At 40.7% G+C, this 21,948-nt stretch overlaps 2 protein-coding genes across 2 annotated transcripts; both read right to left on the bottom strand.

Annotated features, from left to right (window-relative positions):
• Nucleotides 1-420: 420 nt before the first annotated feature.
• Nucleotides 421-10,380, bottom strand: LOC119746200 (Golgi-associated PDZ and coiled-coil motif-containing protein-like). Its single transcript, XM_038223009.1, has 8 exons — nucleotides 10,111-10,380; nucleotides 8,717-8,881; nucleotides 8,055-8,230; nucleotides 4,828-4,993; nucleotides 3,659-3,748; nucleotides 2,560-2,724; nucleotides 2,026-2,117; nucleotides 421-1,356 (listed from the first exon to the last, which is right to left on the bottom strand). The coding sequence occupies exons 1-8, from the start codon at nucleotides 10,363-10,365 to the stop codon at nucleotides 882-884; spliced, it is 1,584 nt and encodes a 527-aa protein (XP_038078937.1). The 5' UTR covers nucleotides 10,366-10,380; the 3' UTR covers nucleotides 421-881.
• A 2,615-nt stretch (nucleotides 10,381-12,995) lies between these two features.
• Nucleotides 12,996-20,323, bottom strand: LOC119744461 (placenta-specific gene 8 protein-like). The gene is made up of 5 exons (XM_038220395.1): nucleotides 20,221-20,323; nucleotides 15,770-15,930; nucleotides 14,781-14,868; nucleotides 14,081-14,220; nucleotides 12,996-13,687 (listed from the first exon to the last, which is right to left on the bottom strand). The coding sequence occupies exons 2-5, from the start codon at nucleotides 15,899-15,901 to the stop codon at nucleotides 13,580-13,582; spliced, it is 468 nt and encodes a 155-aa protein (XP_038076323.1). The 5' UTR covers nucleotides 15,902-15,930; nucleotides 20,221-20,323; the 3' UTR covers nucleotides 12,996-13,579.
• Between the last annotated feature and the right edge of the window lie 1,625 nt (nucleotides 20,324-21,948).

Genomic DNA, 21,948 nt, shown 5'->3' with positions numbered 1-21,948 from the left:
TACAGTTTTGAAAAACGTCTGTGAAACAAAAAACGTTGATGCCAAAAAAAGTCTCCGGTTTCTGGTATGCGCGCGCGTCGCCGTAGCCATGCGCGCGCGTCGCCGTAGCCATGCGCGCGCGTCGCCGTAGCCATGCGCGTCGGCAAAATGAACAAGTTTTCTTTTCAATGAAAGATGATGTCTCAAAACCGCCAAACTCACTGGTTTGACTGGAATCCTGCTGCTGCACAATTTTAACGTGTTTTTAGATTGGGTTATGGTCGAGAATAAGCTTTATGTGGCCTCTCTGGACTCCCATATATTTGCACTAAGTTTAGTCGGGCACCATTTGCAGTCATCAGCCGACATTTGAAGCAAAAAAATCAGGTAAAAAAAAAAAAAAGTCGCGTCGCCGCACCACTTTTTGGGCAAGCTCCATACCAGAAACCGGAGACCTTTTTTTTTGGGCCTAACCTGTCTTTAAAATAATTGGTCCGTCTGAATGTTACACAAACTTTACACTCAATGCTTTGCTTTAGTATTACGCACAATAAAACCCCCATCGAGCACCTTTTAAAATGTCAGGCTAGTGAGCACAATATTACCTACCACAAGCTTGTACAGACTTAGTATACAGAAATTGTGAATTTTAAAATGTTTAACACCGGATGTTGGTAGAAAAAAGAGGCGGGGGCAAAATTACCTCCTACACCCCCCAACCTATCTACCACCTCATTACCATATACCCAATTTTGGCAAAGTAAACTTGCTAAGCAGTATTTGCATGAATATTCATGAGAATGATGAATATTCATCAGTCTGTTCCAAACAGTTCATCCAGATGAATATAAATATTGAGATAACCTGTAACCATGAATATTCATTAGAATAATGAATATTCATCAGTCTGCTCCAAACAGTTCCTCCCCGCTCCCCGCCGACGGCAACCCCTGCACCGCATTGGTGCTCATGCGGCCCACGCTCATCATCTTCATCTCGTTCCCCGGCTCCGTCGAGGGCGCCGTCACCGCGCTCATGTCCCCCTGCAGGAGCGAGGCAGCTGACGACCGCTCCGATGATTGGCTGGACGTGGAATGCCGTGCCTCGCGTGTTGACGAAGCCTTCCCCGCGGCTCGCGCCCCACCACCGCTGGCACCCGGCGTGGCTGGTGACTGTGTCTTCATCCCTGCTGCTTTCGCTATCTTCTTCGTTGGGGAGTGGCTGGTACTCCGCCCCGGGTGGCTCGATGACGTCGATGGGCTGTTATCGTGGAGTGGGGTGGCTGAGTTGCTGGTGGCTTGGGAGCGTGGGGGGCTGTCCTCACTAGGCTGCTGGTAGCTTAGTAAATCCTCTTCGCTTTCCTCATAAACGGGATAACTATAATTTTGAGAGAGTCAAAAGGAAATACATTTTGCTTCTGAAAATACATGTCCCAGGTATTGCGCTGAATGTCAGTTTGAGGAGATCTATCGCAATACTGGTTTTGAGAATGACTGGAATAGTGAATATGGGACTTTGATAAATCTAAGAACCTGAAAAGCCCTGTGAATGAATTTGCAAACTACTGAACTTTCAAAAGAACTTCAAACATGATTTCCAACGGCCGGTATCTTTTTTCCTCAAATCAGCCTCAGGCTGGAAAAAGAGAGAGGAGAATTGATTGTATAGAGTTCATTGTGCCCATTCTCCCTACATTTCTTTCCTTCTCTTTGGTTGGTTCTTCTCCTTAGAACTCCGCATGGGAGTAATAACAGGAGGCCAGAAACACCAGGGCAAACCCCTTCTCTTAGAAATAAATGTTACTGGGTTCTTTTACGTGCATTGCATTTAACACACGGGACCTACGGCTTTACGTCCAATCCGACGGACGAAGCAATAATGGTTAGGTGCCTTGCTTAAGGGCACAAGTGTCCACCCGGCGGGCTCGAACCCACGCCACTGTTGCCTCTGAAACACCAGAGCATGAGTCCGGTGCTCTTAACCGCTAGGCCATGACACTCCATGCTTTGCAGCATTTGTTTCAAATGAGTGACTGAGTGGACTGACCTGTAACCATTCTCATCAATGATTTCGTCGTTGTCATCGTCGCTGTCTGAATCAGGGGCAACAAACTGGACCTCCATGCTAATCTCACCATTCTGCCAACAAAAAAAACCAAGAAATGCAAAACGGCAAATTAAGAACTCTCAAACGCCAGCTCACTTCTTACTGAGAAAAACACTGGGAGATATATGTTGCAACAATGGGTTTTACCCTTTTGCGATTTTATAAGCTCTGAACGAAAGTACAGTGTGGTTTGAGAGGTTTGGAAAACAATCACAAGCTATCTCAAGTGGGACTTGAACCCGCAACCTTTTGCGTACTAGTGCAGATGTCTCAACCAGCTGACCACCAAGCTTTGACGGGGTTGGATGGCCCATTCATAATTAATAAACGTCCCGTCACAAAATAGTAAATATTGCAGCAGGTACTGCACGCAATGAATTTTTAGAGAATTTCGGCTCAGCGTGATTATTTTCTTCAAAATTTATCAAGACCCCTTCGTCCCTCCTCCCCCTTTGAGTTCCAAGCTCCGCCTACCTGTTGGGAGAGTATATCCACCGCTTCAGTGTGCTTGGCGTCACGCAGGTTGATTCCATTGACTGACAGGATGGCGTCCCCTACATACAACCCTTGGCTGCGATCGGCGGGGAGACCTTCATGGATCTCGGAGATCAAGATGGGAACGCCGTGCTCTTTGCCACCCTGGAAAACAATGGCAGGATTACATGGTGATCTTTTGAAGTCTTGTAGCCGAGTCCCTTACAAGTCAATCACAAGTCTGGTCACAGTTAAATCAAACACCCTGTCACAAGTAAACGGTGAGTAACCATGACGATGAAATGCTTATGTCACATTTTGTTTGAGTAGCTGCAATCCCGGCCTAAACTCGCTGGGCCCCCATCCCCGGCCAATGTTGTCTCTCATTGCGCGGTCTGTGCTCAAGCGCGAGATGACAACATTGACTGGGGTAGCAGGGGACTGGGGTAGCAGGGGACTGGGGTAGCGGGGGACTGGGGTAGCGGGGGACTGGGGTAGCGGGGGACTGGAGGTAGCGGGGGACCGGGGAAGGGTATGTTCATTGTGTGGACGTGTCCCAACCATTTTGGCCGGGATTGTCTGAATGTATGAACCCTGGATTGGATGTGGAGAGGGAGGGTCTGGAACGGGGAGCAGGGGACTGGGGGAGGGTATGCTTATTTTGAAGCGTCCCAACCATTTTGGCCGGGATTGTAGCTTGTGAATTGACTTGAGATTTGTGATGGATTTGTGATGGATTTGTGGAGACTCATGAGGACCTGCAAAAGGACTCAACCACATCAAAAATCATTTTACTAACTTTTTGTAAAGCAAGGTCGCATCTGAATTACTTGGCTACATTTCACAAGTACACATTCACATATGGAAGCGGTAAACGGCCCTTCCCACAGACATGTGTGTGAATGTCAATACAGAAACCACTATAGTCACAATGTGTCAGACTTTTTGGCACAATATAACATGACAATTGTTTGACATCCTCATGGACGAACGTTTGACATCCTCGTGGACGAACGGCAACTGCGGCAAAGACATTTCAAAATATGCCATGCCCTACATCATGGCAGTCAGCAATTGTTAAATAGAGTCTGTTCCTTACCGTGATGGACATCCCTAGACCTTCGTCCTCTTCTTTGGCTATCAGCACGGTCCGTTTTTCACCGACACCACGGTGACTGATCGCATCATCCTAGTAAAAAGAAGAGAGCAAAATGTATCGGAAGAGGAAAAAAAGTATTTGGCCCGTGCTACAGGTCACATAGAAGTGCTTAGGGAGAAGCATTATGATCAATATTAAGAATTTCATACAAGTGTTTACATCAAAGACAAGTCAGTCACAAAATTAGTCATAAGAAAAGTTAATCATAAGACACAAGTAAGTCACAAAAAAGTCATCATAAAGATGTCCGAATAAAATTTGTCCCTTGTTACTTCCTTCCTTCTTTCCTGTGATTTGACTTGTGACCGATTTGCTCAGACTTGTGCCTGACTTGTGATCTTACTTGTGACTGTCTTGTGATTTGATTTGTGCCTGACTTGTGATTGACTTGTGACTGTCTTGTGATTTGATGTGTGACTGACTAGTGATTGACTTGTGACTGACCTGTGATTGACTTGTGACTGACTTGTGATTGACTTGTGATTTGATGTGTGACTGACTTGTGATTGACCTGTGACTGACTAGTGATTGACTTGTGACTGACCTGTGATCGACTTGTGACTGACTTGTGATTGACTTGTGATTTGATGTGTGACTGACTTGTGATTGACTTGTAACTGACCTGTGATTGACTTGTGACTGAATTGTGACTGACCTGTGATTGACTTGTGACTGACTTGTGATTTGATGTGTGACTGACTTGTGACTGACTTGTGACTGACCTGTGACTGACTTGTGATTGACTTGTGATTTGACTTGAGACTGACTTGTGATTGACTTGTGACTAACTTGTGATTTGATTTGTGACTAACTTGATCTATTTTGTGCTTTACTTGTGAGTGACTTGTGCCTGACTTGTGACTCACTCGTGACTGACTTGTGACTGACTTGTGATTTGACTTGTGCCTGACTCGTGATCTGACTTGTGATTGACTTGTGACTTCAGTTGTGATATTTCTATTGACTACTTGTGTTTTGATTTGTAATGGTCTTGTGATTAGACTTGTGATTGACCTGTGACTGACTTGTGATTGACTAGTGATTGACTCCAAGTGACTTGCATAAAACTTTGCCATTATTACAAGAAGGTTAAACTGCGCCCTCCTTACATGTCCCGGTGGCTGTGGGAGTCTGTTCCGATACCCCTGCCGGCCCCTGCAAGCCCTGATGACTGTCTTATGTCTGTGTAAATGGATCTCTGCCTCAAGTTGGTTCCACAATTTGTCATGTTCCGGGCCCCGCAGGTCCCGCCCCAAGAGTTGTATTTGTTGGATTCTGAAGAGAAAATAAAAGCCCTCAGCATTACAGAATATTAAAACCAGCAGTGAGATTGGGTGAAAATGAAAAATCCACGAACTGTGTTTATCAGGAAAAATAACAAAGTGCTCTGAACAATAATTTCAATGAAAGAAGCAAAGATACTTTGGATAAACCAGAATTTGAAAATGTTGAACCTGGGCCCTTCAGATAACTACTCCAGTGTTTTACCAACTGAATAGATTTTTCAGAACAATATGCAACACTTGGAATGTAACAAAAATTAAATTAACGCACTAGAAAAATTGTCAGTGATGCCAGCATAATGGTTTACATATCACATCAGAACATAATTTATTAATTTATCAAAAAAATAAATATGACTAAATAAACAAAACAAGAGAATATCAGAACCAAATAAACGCTAAAAGCAAACCTGAAAAACGATACTGGCTTTAAAATTTTACAGCACTTTCTCTGCAAAACTAGTGCCTCAATCATTAGGCCAAAACAAACAATATTTCTGCTTCCGGTTTCCCTACCTACCCTATTTTGACAGCCTCTACCCTAATTTTTTTATGGGAAAAATCTATAAAAAAAACCACCCAAACCATAAATTTCTACCTTTTACCCTTGATTACATGCAGACGCCTTCATATGATCGTACACACAAAAATTGGCAAAAAAAAAAAAAAATCAAAAAAAATTCCCTACCTACCGGTACCTACCCTTTTCAAATGCCATGTAATTGGAAGCAGAACTATTTTTTTGGCCTTACATGTATGTAACAACATGTACACACCCACAGGCATGCAACAAGATAATGAAGTTTAGATCTCATTTGATTACACAAAGCACTTCTAATTAGATTTTCAACACTCGAGGCGCCCTAACAATGTTATAAGAATTAGTCTAAACCACTTACATGCACACAATCTACATTTTAACATCAGTTAGAAGCCTACAATTAACATACTGTAAATGTACCATCTCTTTCCTATAATGTCTTGCATGTTAAAAAAAAAAATCTCAAAAACACTCATCATCACAATGTACGTATAAACTGTGTATGGCTATTTATTTTATATCATAGGCAAGTCGTGACACAAAATACAAATTAATTTGACTACGCAACTGTATGAGAATGGTCTGGCAAGCTGCCGCAGTGCCACATAATTGGATTTTCGCTTAGATATTATTAATTTGCAGTTTGGAAACGAACAGAGCTACATGGTTCGTGTGGACCTCAGTAAAAGGTGTGATTGACACGAACCATGCGCAGAATATGTGTGAATGGTTTGGGGAAACATTATTAGGTGTGGCGCCGTGTGTTATAGATTGGGATTGGAGCTTTGTGCTGTGGGCAGTATTATTAATCGCTTGCTTTGTGGTGTTGTATAATTCTGTTGCTTTGTGGTAGTGTTACGATTAATGTCTAGCTTTGTGCTGTTGATACGATTAATTTCTTGCATTGTATCAAAAGATGTTAATAGTCTTCATGATTTGTGTGGTTGATATCATTAATCCATAGTTTTGTGGTAAGGATATTTGTAATACATGTACTTTCCTTTGTTTTTGTGCATATCATTAACCCTAACTCCCTAGGCATTTTTGCCAGGATGCAACCTTAATCCTGCAAAATCCTCCAACTGCCTCCATGTAAAAATTGCATACAGCCTCAACCCTCCAAAAATCCTCCGTTATTTCTTGAGTGTGGTCTTTGGAGGGGTGACCACTGCCTCAATCCTGCAAAATCCTCCAGCAGTCACTGTCAATATTGACGCAGAGCTGGTGACATCCTGGAGAAGTGCGGAGGATTTCAAGTATAATCTAGGCCTAAATTTATGCACGGCTGAGCATAAACAAGGCCCGACCCAATACCTCGACACAGTGCATCCTCCAAAATAAGCCACACAATTTGCCATATAGCCTTAATCATGCAAAATCTTCCGTTTTGCAAAGAAGATTTTGCATGATTTGGGAAAGTTAGGGTTAATCCCGTGATGGGTAGGGACAGCAATTCAGCCAATTTTTATTTATTCTGGTAGATTCTGAAAAGGGAAAAAACTTTTTTACCTGTTTTTTAAAAAATTTTTTTATGTACTTGAACATTAGAGATAAATTATCAGATAGATTTTTGTATTCGAATATTTGAAAAGTGCGTTTGACCGAATATTCGAATATTTGAAACTCGGTGGTCTTGGAAAATCAACCATCTTGGAAAATCTACCATCTTGGAAAATCTACCATCTTGGAAAATCTACCATCTTGGAAAATCAACCATCTTGGAAAATCAACCATCTTGGAAAATCTACCATCTTGGAAAATCAACCATCTTGGAAAATCAACCATCTTGGAAAATCAACCATCTTGGAAAATCTACCATCTTGGAAAATCTACCATCTTGGAAAATCTACCATCTTGGAAAATCAACCATCTTGGAAAATCAACCATCTTGGAAAATCAACCATCTTGGAAAATCAACCATCTTGGAAAATCTACCATCTTGGAAAATCTACCATCTTGGAAAATCTACCATCTTGGAAAATCTACCATCTTGGAAAATCAACCATCTTGGAAAATCAACCATCTTGGAAAATCAACCATCTTGGAAAATCAACCATCTTAGAAAATCAACCATCTTGGAAAATCAACCATCTTGGAAAATCAACCATCTTGGAAAATCAACCATCTTAGAAAATCAACCATCCTGGAAAATCAACCATCTTGGAAAATCAACCATCTTGGAAAATCAACTATCTTAGAAAATCAACCATCTTGGAAAATCAACCATCTTGGAAAATCAACCATCTTGGAAAATCAACCATCTTGGAAAATCAACCATCTTAGAAAATCAACCATCTTGGAAAATCAACCATCTTGGAAAATCAACCACCTTGGAAAATCAACCATCTTGGAAAATCAACCATCTTAGAAAATCAACCATCTTGGAAAATCAACCATCTTAGAAAATCTACTATCTTTTGGGAGCCCACCTCCTTCAAAAAAGCCTGGACAAGAAACTTCTTTTACAGCCTTGGGTGACACTCTTATTGATGCAAACCCTTTAGCAACTCACCTGCCTGCAAGTTCCTTGTCCAGATACTTGGCAGCTAGCCTTGCTCCATACACCTCGCCCTGAAGCGCCATGATGTGTTGTCTTTGCTCAGCGTTCTCCTTCTGATACTCCTTGAGCTCCGCCTCCATCCTCGCCTCTTTCATCCCGTCGGCTTTGAAGGATTCCATTTCTTGCTCCTGATTGGATGAAAAATTTACGAATGGTCAATCAGTGAAGATTTAGGAAATATAACCTGAAGTTAAAGTCACGTTTGTTTTCAATTTTAAAAAAGCAAAGTCTTTGTCAAAGAAAACAAAAAAATAACCTGAATGAACTGAACTGGTGCAAGAATCATGTTTATTGTGTTCTTGAGCAATATACTTTGCCACAATCTTAGGATATAAAGACAGGCATATTTATCTATGGAAAATGCAAAATAGTGGCCAAGGAACAGCCAATTCAAACACAGCTTTACTTCTACCAGTAATCACTTTCTTTATACAATTTGAAACTTTACACATCTTTTAACTCTAAAAACCCTCCGATTGAAATCTACCAGGGGGTTTTGGAGGAAGAAGACTTTGCCAGTGGTAATCTGCATTACGATGGCATTTCAGAGGAATCAGAAAGGTTTCAGGCATGCAATTTAAACACCAACAGATTTAGGGTTGTTAGACACCTACCAGTCTCTTTTTGATAGCGTCAGAGTCCACGCTCTGTCCCGTCTTGGCGTGCAGCTGCAGCTGGACAGCGTGTAACTGCAGCAGCTGGTTGTGCAGTTCCTTCTCCAGGATGGACTTGGTCGCTCTGACCTCGCACAGGTCTGCTCGGAGATTCATGACCTGCGCCTGAGATAAAAAAAAGTTGGACGAAAAGCAGCTATTTAAAAAGGCTTTTGTACTGGACATCGAAACGGGACCATTCATTTCTGAAAAATCAACCAACATGACGATCATTCAATTCAAAAATCTTTTAAAGACATTTGATATTTTATTTAAAATTTGATTAAAAAGAGAAACGAATACTGCTGGCACTTTTTCATACTATACATGAATGCAATGGCAAGTCATTGCATATACGTTGAAACAAAAATCAGCACAAGCGAAAAAAAAGCAGGCCTATAGGCTATATGAACATCATTTAGGCCTATACTACAGTATGCCCCCCAAAATTGTTCGTCTGACCAATTTTGAAATTACTTCAAAACTATGTAGTCAATTTTGAAATTTTTGATTGTATCCTTGACCTACAACCCTTTTTATAAGTATATTCTCTGCCTAAAAACCCAGGTGTCCTAAACTACAGTTTTCCCATCTAACGTTAGACCTAAATAACAAAACTCAGAATGAAGCCAGTCAATGACTGCAAAATGTTCCCAAAAAACACCACAACAGATTATATAGGATAACCACGCCTATTCCACATTTTGTTTGCTAAAAAAAGTTCCGTACTCACAATAGAAAATGAACAAACAAATCTTTAGGACACCTGTATTTTTTACGAGTTTTGTTCAAAACTGATTATTGCAGATGACTGTCCAGTACCAAAGTGGCTTTTGCAGGCTAAAGCAGTCTTTTTAACCCATGTTCTTTCGATATCATTTTGAAAGCACTTTCAAAGAAAATGTGACTTTCCTACCTTGTTTTTCAGTTTGCCTTCTTGGTTTTTGAATCTGTTTTCTGTTTGCCATCGTCGTGTTTTACCCCTTAATTTCCCTTATAGATCAACTGCCCTCTTCCCACAAAATTACACCTGTAATTTTCAAGGTGTAATTACCAACTGTTAAGATGTATCAAAAATACCAGAATGTCAATTTTGAGTGTCATTTATTTACTGATTTAGTCAGTTGTTTTGGCGAGTCTTTTATTTCACCATATTAAATTATATAGGAATGGGGTCCTAAAATTAAGGATTACCAAAAATGGAAGTGATATTTTGTTTATTACATTCTTTCCTAAGTAGGGGCCTACTAGTACTAATCTAACAATGTCTACAAAATACCCCGCCCAACTCAGGGTAGCCCCGCCCCTCCCACTCACGCCTGACTGTGCATGAATTGCGTTGATTTAATGTTTACCTCAAGTTTGGCGTTGTTCTGGAAAATGGTCTGTCCCTTGTGGCAAAGCTGAGCGAAAGCGGCGCTGAGGGCCGTCATCTTCCGCCTGCCTTCATAGGTGATCTCGCATTGGTCAGGGTCGATCTCCCCAAGGAGGATATCCAGGTCGACAAAGGCTTTGTCGAACTCTTTCTCCAGGATGTCGAGCCAGTGAATTGCGGCCATCTTTTTCGCTGACATGTTGGCTGTGATGTGTTGTCTGCCGGAACGTCGCATGGTGGCGCTGTTGATACCATATGGAGTATCAATTTTTGTGGGCGCAGACCAGTAAATCAACTCCCACAGATCCAGTGATATGCGCACTTCCAAAAATTGTTTAAAATGATCACAACTCTCCGAGGTGTTTCAAACACACATCAAATTAAAGCTTATTTCATCATCTTTCATTTTCTGTTCAATTTTAAGGTGGTAATCTGATGACTTTTGGGAGAAAATTCCATCCAAAGACGATCACCCGTGTGGTCCATCGCCATTTTTGAAAAGGACGCCTTAACACGCCCCGCGAAATTCCAAACTAGGGCAAGGGCGGATCCAGGGGGGGGGGGGGCCAAAGGGGGCCATGGCCCCCCCCCCAAAAAACGAAACCAATTTTTTTTTTTTTTTATGTGACATCGCAATAAAGGCAGGCAATGAGTACACCACCATCTTTTCCTCAAAAAACATTGGTTAAAGTGGTCAGAAATTGCCTCAGATCGCACCACAGAGCATCTAGAATCCAAAAAAAAATTTGGGGGGGGACCAAAATTTTTTTGGCCCCCTCCAAAATTGTGTTCTGGATCCGCCATTGAACTAGGGCACGTCAAAAAAGGCCACTGGTGAAAAAAGGGCACTTGTATTATAAAAAAGGGCAGTTGTGTAAAATAATAAAAGGGCACTCTTTTACAAATATTGGGGGGGGGGGGGGGTTACCTGCTTGTGAAAAAAAAGGGCATTTGTGTACTAAAGGGCACTCGGGGGGGGGGGGCCGGGGGAAATACCCCCTTACTCCCCCCCCCTCCACTTTTGGCGCTATCACAGATGTTCACGCTTAATTTAATAGTCAAAGGTGTTCCGACCTGTACTTGCCTTTCAAATTTTGACACAGACGCATCAAATCACAGACACAGGTACAGAAGCCCATCCTTAACTAAGGTTTATTGTTAAAAGTCATGCTGTGAGTAAAATTCTAATAAGAAACGATCAATAAAATATAACACGATTTTGTGGTGCATGCAATAGTTTCCAGATCGAGTAAGCACAAACAAATCGGAATAAAATCATAAAATGAAATAATCGGTACTTTAAGAATGAACCCTATGAATAAAAATATATATATCTATACAGAACGATATAGGCTACTGAAAGTTCCGTTTTACCACGTCTACGGGCGTAACGTCGTTATGTTATCTCATAGATGCAATCGAGTGATTTCACTTGTCAAAAAATAAACAATACAAAATGTCAAAGATATACTTTAATAAAGTTAGAAGAAGCTAAGCTCTTTAAGATTGTAAGGCATGCAAGCAGTTATATACAGCATAAGGCCACCAGTTGTACTGTATAATGGCATCTGTGTTACAGTATAAGTACATTATACGCGCTTTTTCGTTTAAAACTAAGTTGTAAATTAAACTTTACTTTTCAAAGTTACTCTGACAAAACTCTTCTTAATCGTTGAGAAAAACTATTGGCGATTATACAATCTAACAATGATTATAATCATCAAACTCTCTTCAAACGTTTCTCTAAGTACTTATTAACAATAAAAGATATCTCTATGGTACTGTTATAATTAAGTGAACATACAAAGTCCCAGTACTAATAGACAAGAGAAGCCCATAAACAAAAGTTCCGGTGATGAGGCGTGGAATTTTAGAACGTACACTCTAAAAGATTTTTTAAAACGTCCCGTGGTCAAATTTCACTAGGAGTTTTTTTGGACCAGATACTTTTCCCGGGACAAAATGACACTCTTCCGGGTCAAAAAGACACTTCTCTTGAATATTTTTCTCGGTAATTTGACCCGGAATCCGGTTCAAGTTGGACCAGATACTTTTCCGGGTCAAAATGACACCCTTTTGGCTCAAAAAGACTCTTAATTCTCTGGATTATTTTCCGGGTCAAAAGTGACCCTGAAAAGTGACATCTTGACCGGGAAAAGTACGAGGTCAAAATATGACCAGGCTTCCGGGTCCAATGATCTTACCCCGGACTTTTCAGAGTGTATACGGCAGAGTGTATACGGCAGGGTATAGTGTTTGCACATTAGGGCCGCCCGTTACATGGAGCTATATACTTATTTAGCAAATAACATAGCACATTTACGTGCTTAGCAAAAATCGGCCGAGAACCAGTTATAGGCCTACAATCATTACACATCGCATGATGTTTTAGCTGGTTACCAACTTTTGTTAAAGGGAAGATACAACATTTGCAAACATCACAAAACGAAATTATCAAATTATCACGAGATATCTTACTGGATTGTTAGGGAATGACAGTCTAAAGCATCCTGTAAAATCGTAGCTCCTGGTGTGCTGTCATTTTCAAGAAAAATTGTATTTTTCCAATGCTGGTCGGCTGACCAGCGTTGGAGAAAACTGTTGTTTTTTTCCTTCAGAAACTGCTCCTAACATTTTCATAATTAGTTATTCCGCGTTTTCTTTGCAATGATTACACACCTGTGAAGGGGTACAAGTCTGCTAGACTGATTCTCTGACTTTACAATTCCCAAAGTATATAAATTGCTCCGTTTCATCTTAAGTGGGGTCAGGAAACCAGATTAAAAGAACATGATAGGTTTTCTTGGTTTTTCCAGCATCTACAAGCCCAAAACGTGAAACAAGTCATTTTAACAATATTTGCTATAACATACTAATCCTCCAAATCCATTTATTTCTGAAAATTGAAGCAAAAGCAAATGTTGTACATTCCCTTTAAGTTTGTTTTGCTGAGCAAAAATTATGTGCTGGGCTACTACATGGGTATGTCCCAGTTCAGCATGGGACACCTGCTCCGAATGTTCACCTGCTCCGAATGTATGCCAGTAACCTCTAAAAAAATTAACGTTTTTATAAAACAGTTTAACCCAGCACCTGTATACATGTATACTGTATTGTAAATGTACCAGCTTGTATTATTTTATTCCCCGATGAATCAATCAACCACATTGGCCTACAGTCATGTTATGCTCGGTCTACATGAGGCGCTAAGTGAAAAAAAAAACAGAGTTAGCGTGGTTTGGGGTCCGGTGGTGGGGTTAAACCAAACGTGTCACTCCTTTGTAGTCCTCCCTAAAAAAAAAAAAAACTAAAAAAAAAACCCACTACCAAAACTGCAACAAAAATTACGACGACAATTAAATCACCAGCAAAAAGCTGTGTCATCATCAAGCTGTTGGATGCTAGTTGCCTCCGTTCAGTTGGCTCGCGATCGATGTTCTTGCCGGGATCTACGGAGCAACCCGTCCGCTTTGCATGTTGTCAATCTCACGGGAAACCTGAGCCAGGGCGCAATAGGAGCAAAACGCAGTGGTGCAACAATCGTTGATCAACGAGCCCTGGAAATTAGAAAGGAAGTCCCCCAAAATCGTTATCAAAATGGTCTGAATCAGCAACAAAACTTGAAATGCCGATTGTTGAAATACCGATATCCGACCTAGTTGCAAACTGACAACGCCGTGCAGTGTGAACTAGCGGTAGTAACCCCATGCTTTTATGCGATCCTCATTGGACAGTTGCCGGCACGTGATACAGTCCTCGGCACTGCGCACGCTCTATACTGAGCCGGATATTACGGCTTCGTTGGAAACACCTGGCTATACGGCCTATCCTGAACACCTGTGAGAGTTCCGAGTATTATTTTAAAAAGAAATTGAAGTGTGGGGATTTATCACTTTTGTCTGTGGCAAATTGTCTAACGATATACTGGGATATAGGATCGCATATCGTACCTGGATGTTATGGCGTCCACGGACGTGCGCCCTCATAACCAGGGTGGCGTGAGGCACGCAGAAAGGCATGCAGCAGTTTTCGCCCATCTTGGAGGACACGTGGCACTCGTAGCAAGGAAAACAGAAGAAGGCACACAGACCTGTGGAGTATGGAGCCAAACTCATGTTGATGAGATCAAAAATCAAACTGGCCGCTTAAATATTCGTTTTTAATTTTCCAAAAAAATAAATGAAAAATCTTGACAAGAATAGATAGCACTGTGGTGCAAAATGGGCGTCTTTTTATGGAGAATGTTCCCCTTTCCCCCAGATTTTTAATTAGATTTTGATTGGGATTTGGGAGAATGTGTGGTGTTCTGGGAAAGATTGGCGAGGTTTCAGAAGTTTGACTAAAGTTCTAAACCATACAAAGCTTCAAATTATCTGTTTTCGGAGAAAACAGATGGACCTTTTCCATTGTTGCAATTTGCATCTGAGCCAAATTTTTCTGATCTCTCGTTTCTTTCCAACTTCGTTTTCATTCTCAATACGGTTGTTTTCAGTAAAAAGGTTGGCATGCATGGATGCTGTACAATTTCTTTTAGCCTGCCCGTGAAACTGATATTATATAAGCCATGGCGCTCATTGTATGCCCTTCATTCTCTATTTTTCACCGTTGAGGGGGTACTTCTGTACGGAAATTGGAGAACGAAATACTTACATCCAATCATGTCCTCGAAGCAGCCGCAGAGGGGCGTGGACCAGTCACGTGGTATGCCACGTGGGTGCAAGAAGTCAGTCTGCGTCATCTAATCAAAGTGGGAAACGATACAGGGTCATTCTATAAATTTGGGTCCACTTTTTCCCCTGTCCCTGTTACATCTGACATCTATGATTTTATAATTCTGGTGCAATCCTTACTAGCAGTCGTCCTCCAAGAGTGATTACGAATACCAAACTACCAACTATTATTAATGATTGTTCTACTTAAATGGCAAATAACAAAGTACGGTTGTACCGAGGTAACAGGAAGAGGAAATATGTCACACCTTCGACCCTAAAATTTATATTGAATGAGCCACAGACGATTGTGCGCAAATTGTCATTTTTTTTCTTCGGATTGATCAATTAGAAATGCTTTGAAATCACACTCCACAAAGGCCGAAAAACGTAGCTTTGCTCAGATAAAAGACAAGACAAAGATTTGCAGTCAGTTCCGCATTGTTCACCCCACTCTAAGGCGTCTTAGCATGAACATGTGTGTGTAGCGTGCCGTCAGGTTACAAAGCTATGAAAGCCTGTAAAAGGTTGAAGCCCCCCAAAAAGGATTAAAAGTGTTTTTTTTTTTTATATGTATTTGTAAAAGTAAAGCCCACAGTATAACAAGTTCGTTTTGCAGAGAACAATATGAAAAAGTGAAAACAAACCTATGTCAAAGTTTGTTTGCAACTACAGACTTTCATTTCCGAAATACATATCTTGACATCAATTTAATCATAGTTTATATCTCCATTTACAAGCAATAGGCCTAAACTACTTGACTTCGTACCAACGAGCCTCCTTGCAAATACATAACTTGAGCCTCAAAATTGAACAATGAATATCTGCCCATCTCTATGAATGCCCTTAAGAAATATATTTGTATGATTTTTTTTTCTAAGTAGACTAATAAAAAGTACTCAGCGCGATTGCAAGTATGAAGATTCGTACGATGATGGTAGTCGTGGTAGGCTGAGTAGTCACCAGCGTGGTCATCGGAGCGGGCTGCATATGCAATGCCGCATCGTCCGGGTAGCCCACTTGTCCCATTGGTTGCTTCATAACTACGCCCCTGTCGTCCATGACTGTACCGTAGGAAACACTTCCTTATTCTTAAGAAATAAAAAGACAACCAAAACAAAAACAAAAGAAAACAATCATTGAGGGTCTACTAAAAAATAGTAATTATCTTTACTCGTGGTGAGAGCAAAAGTGACAGAAGGCTTTTATTATGATTTGTTGGATCTAATTGGCGAAGTGAATCTTTTACTTTGCCTTCCGGTTTCTGCCTTGTCAAGCTGACACTGAAAGTCTTTGTCAGTTTTAAAGGTAGAGTAGATCATTTGTAGCTATCCAAAAAGTGAGTGGCCAAATCATTACCAAAAAGCTTACTTGGTTTAAAGACAGTAAAATGGCACTAAACTCCCTGTGAAATTATTCCTTCTGCCATGCTGTCATTTTGGAGAAAACAATCAAAGAAGGCCATTTCCAAAGATGAGTCAGAGTGGCACATTTTGGAAATTTCCGTTTAGTTGGTTTGTGATTGGACGAATCCGTGAATCCGTACACGACACCCACGCACGCGCGGTTGCTATTGTTATTCGATGGTTCAATGCGTGACATCGCGTAGCTGCAATCGGCTGAATGAGAACGTGTCCCGGATGCTGATTTCGGGTTCATTTCAAGATATGACTCGGCAACTTTTGAATTGAAATCGAGATCCTAGAATATGGGTTTCTCAGAATGGACAGCATTCACAGAGTTAAAACTTCATCCGGGTAATTGTTAGGCCAAAAAATAAAAGTCTCCGTTTTCTGGTATGCGCGCGCGTCGCCGTAGCCATGCGCGTCGGCAAAATGAAAAAGTATTTTTTTTCAATGAAAGATGATGTCTCAAAACCGCCAAACTCACTGGTTTGACTGGAATCCTGCTGCTGCACAATTTTAACGTGTTTTTAGATGGGGGTACGATCGAGTATGAGCTTTATGTGGCCTCTCTGAACTCCCATATATTTTGCACTAAATTTAGTCTGGCACCATTTGCAGTCATCAGCCAACATTTGAAGAAGAAAAAAAAGGGGGAAAAAAAAAAAACAAGCCGCGTCGCCGCACCACTTTTGGGGCAAGCTCCATACCAGAAACCGGAGACTTTTTGGGGGTCTTAAGCACCCGTCTTTAGATTTTGAGCACTCTTGTTGCTTCAAACGAAACAAATCACATATGACAAAATTAATGATCTACTCTTTACCTTAAAGAGCATTATTTACTCCCAGCAAAACTGCACAAGGATTTTGCAACATGGATACGTTAAAGGGACCATGACATGATTTTACACGGAACGTGTGTAGATCACATGAAATGTATGAAAATTACGAGGCATCCCTTTTCGGTTGAAAGATGTTCCACGTTTTTTTTCTGACAACTTTGGGCGCTGTTGCTGTGATGTCATTTTAGACACACGCTCTTAAGTATAGGGGCTATCTGTTCAACTTGTGAACCCAACATTTGCTCACTGAAAACATTTGTGAGAAAGATCACCCAAAGCTTCCTTTGAAAAAAAAGTCTCTTAAGGTTGGGGGACCGATCGTCTCGTCCTTTAGTTGTAGTCTAATAATCGTTCACAAAAATATCACGTGGAATATCACTTCAATTAAATTATCAAAAGTATACCCGGTTATTTCCTCAACCTTTAAAAACAAATACAAGTACAGATGAAGTTTCAAATAGAAGGCCCTAAGGCCAACAACTAAAAACGAAAAAAAAATGAATTAGCTTAATTCGGTCTAGAATCTAGCATAATTTACAATGACATTAGGAAAATGTAAAATTAAAGCATTTAAAGCAAATGCATTGATTGTCTTCTCTCCACAGGTTTCTTCAGGCTTGTGAGCTACAGTGCCTAGGGCGCTTTTGAGGAATCCTTGGTTTCATTACCAAAAATGATTAAAAATAATAATAATAATAATGATTAATAATAATAAAGATAAACAGCTTGTCAATCTATATTTCGACCCCAACGCATTCAATTCAATTCAATCTGTATTTTATCATGAATTAAAGATTAAAAGTGAAATTCATCGTCCCAGTGTGCAATTTAAAAAAAAACAAAATTAATGACACATTGAAATTTCCCATAAAACACATGAAAGTGTTAATAAACTATACTTCTGATTAAATATCCCACGAACTTCTGTCCAGAAATATTTAATCATTCTTTTTTTCATTGCGGGGGGGGGGGGGGGGGGGTTCCATACAAACTGGAAGAGTATGTACGTTTATAGACTACATGTAATTAATCAAATCTAAACACGAACCGGATTTTTTTATCAGAAGCAAACATTTCTTTGCAAAAATTGACATTTTATGTCGCGAGACGCATCGACAGAAAAAAAGAAAAAAAATGACGTCACAAATATTCTGCAAACATTTGGTTTGCGCAGAATAACCGTTCTATGCTATATTTTAAACAGTCGTGGCTATACTGACGCTCAAAAGAGTAAATATATGCGGACTCTTCTTATAGCGGATGTGTACATGTTCTCTCAAAACACACATGTACACACATAGCGCGACAGGAGGCCTGTTCCATCCAAGTTCAAGTGAATCTATCTGGATCCGGTCACATGATCTTCTCACTTGACCCGAGTATAATACTGGGGTTATGGCCTCGAACCTGTTTGCGTATTTCATGGCATTTTATAACTCCGTACCAGTCTGCACTGGCACCCATTGTTGTGATGAAAAGAATTCCCTCACAATGCTTATATTTCACGGTGTACCAATACCAATATGCAATACATGTCGTTGGAACTCGATCACTCATGCAAATCGTAGTTTGTGTGTTGGAGTTTCGTTTTCTTGGGGGGGGGGGGGGAGGCAGGAATGATATCCGGGTTCGTCCTCAAACACGACATTTAGGGAGGACCAGCTGCCACGTAGGCCTAATTAACTTGACTCTGCATCATCAAGTAAATTAGAACGATACAAAATGTATACAAGATCAAATACAAGAAATGAATACAACAAATCACACATTTTTCTTTAACGATACGTCAATGTTTTGACGACGGAAACTATGTCTATCGAATAAGTTCATTCAGAACAAAAACAACTTATCAAATTTACAGATGATTTTTTTTTTATCGAAATCTGTTATGCATGAAAATTGTATCATTCACGATATTGATTCCCATGCACTCCCCGGAGAAAAAAATATGCTGAATCACTCATAATTAGCAAGTTTTCTCAACATTTTGCAACCTTTTAGGAAACAATTCCCCTTAAATCCCAAACCAAAGTGGTCTAACATCCACCCTCAGCTGAGTTTGAAGGTTCTGTTCTGTGGGTTCTAAACAAAGAAATGAGCGCAATATCAACTTAATGTCATTGTTTATGACCTTCATGTACATGTACTTCAGAATCATGCCTGCGATAATGTACTCAAAGAAATGTTTGTAATATTGTGAATTTGTGACTTGCTTATCAGAGCGAGTTTTCAAACTTGACAATTGTGTTAACATGGATGTATTCATTGAACTTCAAAGCGGGAGCCATTATATCGTATATTCCCTGGAATATGTTGCCCGAAGCTAGTCGAGCAGCCCCGTGTGCTTTTGGGTGCTAAACTTGAGCTTTTGACTCTCAGCAGGGGTTGTGATGTCAACAGCTTTCAATGTTTTTTACCTTGTGGTACCTGTAAACATAGATTGATACCACTCACCAACCTAGTTGCTGGTTTATATGGTATCCGGGAATAATCATTCATATGGATGAACAGTATAGTTTTTGCTAATAACGGTTTCCCTTAACAAGTGCCAATTATGACAGCCTTCATGCCAATTATGGCAGCCCAAAAGATGATTTTTTTTGGATTAAATAGGCCTACATTATGATCAAATAAAAAGGATATCCTCGGTCTCCGGGGCTTCGAACTAGAAGATAGGTCTTCACATTTAAAACAAGGCTTAATCGTTTTGTTACAAGAAGAAGATAGCGAAAGTTAATAATGTCGCATACAGAGTTTTCACATTGTCTCGTTTCCTGTTCCAACTCCTCCAACTCCAAGTTACTCCAAGTTTCACACTGGGACTTCGTTTGAAATCTTTTGTAAGAAAATACGTCTCTTTAGATTAATAATTGTGAACTTCCTGATGGGCGAACGCTGTTTATATCACGTATTCAGATAGGGTTACGTGCGCCAGACTAGCATAAGTACGAATGGCAATGATGATTGAACAACAATACAATACTGGTATATAAAATCGCCACAAACGTACATATGGCGACTAAAGAAATCTCATCTGTATTCACACATTCATATGCAACAAAGTAATCTGTAAGAAAGAGGAGAGAGATGCTTCGACACAGCTTCCGATGAATTGTAACAGCGTGGTTCATACTCACCAAAAAGTGACAATATGGTGACGAAGTTGTTGTGTATTCCGTAGACTTACTGCTTCGGTCGCAAAATGGCGGAAACGGCGAACTGCGCACCAGTTGCAGTGTATGCATATATGCATGCGCACACTGTGCCACGCCAGAGCAGTGTTGCGAGACCAACAGCGATCGATTGCGTGGACTGGTTAGAAAGTGGGAAAACCCCTTACTCTCAGGGAGGCGGGGCATAGGAAGGGGTATTACGATATGGACAGGGGCGTAAATCCGGGGGATAGGGGGTGGGGTAAATATCCCCCACTTTTTGACCAGGGGATTGGCTATTGAATCATTCCCCACTTTTCCGTGATGAGAAACAAAAAAATGCGGATTTTGAGGTATTTTTCGAACCTCCCAACAACCGAACGTATTCAATAGCACTGAAAATGGAGAAAAAAGTTCAAAAGCTTAAAATGCGCCGTTTTGATGTAAGCAAGAGTATACATAAAGATGTACATTTGTATCATGAGCAGCGCCCCCTAGTGTAATGCAGTGTCCAGCCCCCCCCCCTTTCGAATTTCCACGGCCAGGCAATCGTTGGATGCCACCCCCATCCCCCCACTCGCCGTCACAGGTTTACGCCACTGGGAATGGAATGAACCAATACTGTTCAAGATCCACAATTTTGGGGTATAAAAAGAGAGCTAAGTTGATAAATAATCAATATTTGTGCCTTTTGGGGAGAGGAAAGCCTTTGATGGGGGCTGACTCCCTTCCTCTTCCTTTAGAATATTGTCCGAAGTAATCAAGGGTAGAAGCTATTTTAATATCCAAAAGAATGACAAACATTTAATGTTTCATTGAACAAATGAAAACTTTAAAAGATTATTCATGAAGCAAAATAATTGCACTCAAAATGCGCATTCACGTGCCTTAGGCTATATCTTGAATCGATTTTTTTTCTATTTGTTTTGTAAATCAAAAATTCAGAAGGTGTTTATAATTTGTTTTAATTAAGAAATGAAGTTATTAAATTTCTTGCTATGTGATGATACCTGTGATGCACCGGTTGCACATGACAGACATTTTGAAAATGTTTGGTTTTGTAGGAATTTTTTAACGGGGGGGGGGGGGGTATTTTCCCACGGAAAGTAAACGCCCCGGTTCAGGTCTGTTTTTCTGTGTTGTAGGTTTTTTTTTTACATAAATAAATAAATTACGTAATAACGACAAAAACGAATGAGTACAAATCATCGTTTTAGACGCTTGGTGGCGCTGTTCTTTGGGGTCATACGTCAAGGGTTGCGCACTGGTCACATTAACATCGCTGGTTCCCACCTAACCGACGTTATCATATTGACGGCACTTATAAAAGTTCGCTCGTCCTCATTACCTTATCCCAAGGACAAGTGGGGGCTAATCGCTTCGAGTTCTCATTAGACAGTTTTTGTTTACCGATGACCAGTGGTCAAAGAGTTCTCATTTTCATTGGACAAACTGTTTGCCGGCTGACGCAGGACAGTTTTTTCCGTGTGTGTATGCCCCTTTCATACAAGATGTAGGCCTAGGTGCATTCTGTGCCGCCCTCTCGCAGTAAGCTGCCCACAATGCATTGCGTTTCGGTAGAGATTTTTGTACGAGCGACTTAGCCACCACCAGCGCCCTTGGGAGGAGGGCGGTGGGGACGAGCGAAAGGATAAAAGCTATTCCCTTGAACAAACTCATGTGAGAAGTAATCGCAAAGCAATCCGTGTCAAA

This window comes from Patiria miniata, unplaced genomic scaffold, assembly GCF_015706575.1.
Source record: "Patiria miniata isolate m_02_andy unplaced genomic scaffold, ASM1570657v1 HiC_scaffold_7, whole genome shotgun sequence".
In the NCBI taxonomy this organism is placed as follows: domain Eukaryota; kingdom Metazoa; phylum Echinodermata; class Asteroidea; order Valvatida; family Asterinidae; genus Patiria; species Patiria miniata.
The sequence above is the reverse complement of the archived record's forward strand: the minus strand, read 5'-3'. Positions and strand labels throughout refer to the sequence as shown.

Excerpts from the sequence above, each read along its gene's own strand:
- LOC119746200 (XM_038223009.1), bottom strand. The coding sequence starts at position 10,365 with ATGCGACGTTCCGGCAGACAACACATCACAGCCAACATGTCAGCGAAA. Across the intron at positions 8,231-8,716 it reads ACGCTATCAAAAAGAGACTG|GAGCAAGAAATGGAATCCTT; the intron begins GTAGGTGTCTAA and ends TCATCCAATCAG. Across the intron at positions 3,749-4,827 it reads TCCCACAGCCACCGGGACAT|GATGATGCGATCAGTCACCG; the intron begins GTAAGGAGGGCG and ends TCTTTTTACTAG.
- LOC119744461 (XM_038220395.1), bottom strand. The coding sequence starts at position 15,901 with ATGGACGACAGGGGCGTAGTTATGAAGCAACCAATGGGACAAGTGGGC. Across the intron at positions 14,869-15,769 it reads CTACCACGACTACCATCATC|ATGACGCAGACTGACTTCTT; the intron begins GTACGAATCTTC and ends CACTTTGATTAG. Across the intron at positions 14,221-14,780 it reads CTTCGAGGACATGATTGGAT|GTCTGTGTGCCTTCTTCTGT; the intron begins GTAAGTATTTCG and ends CATACTCCACAG.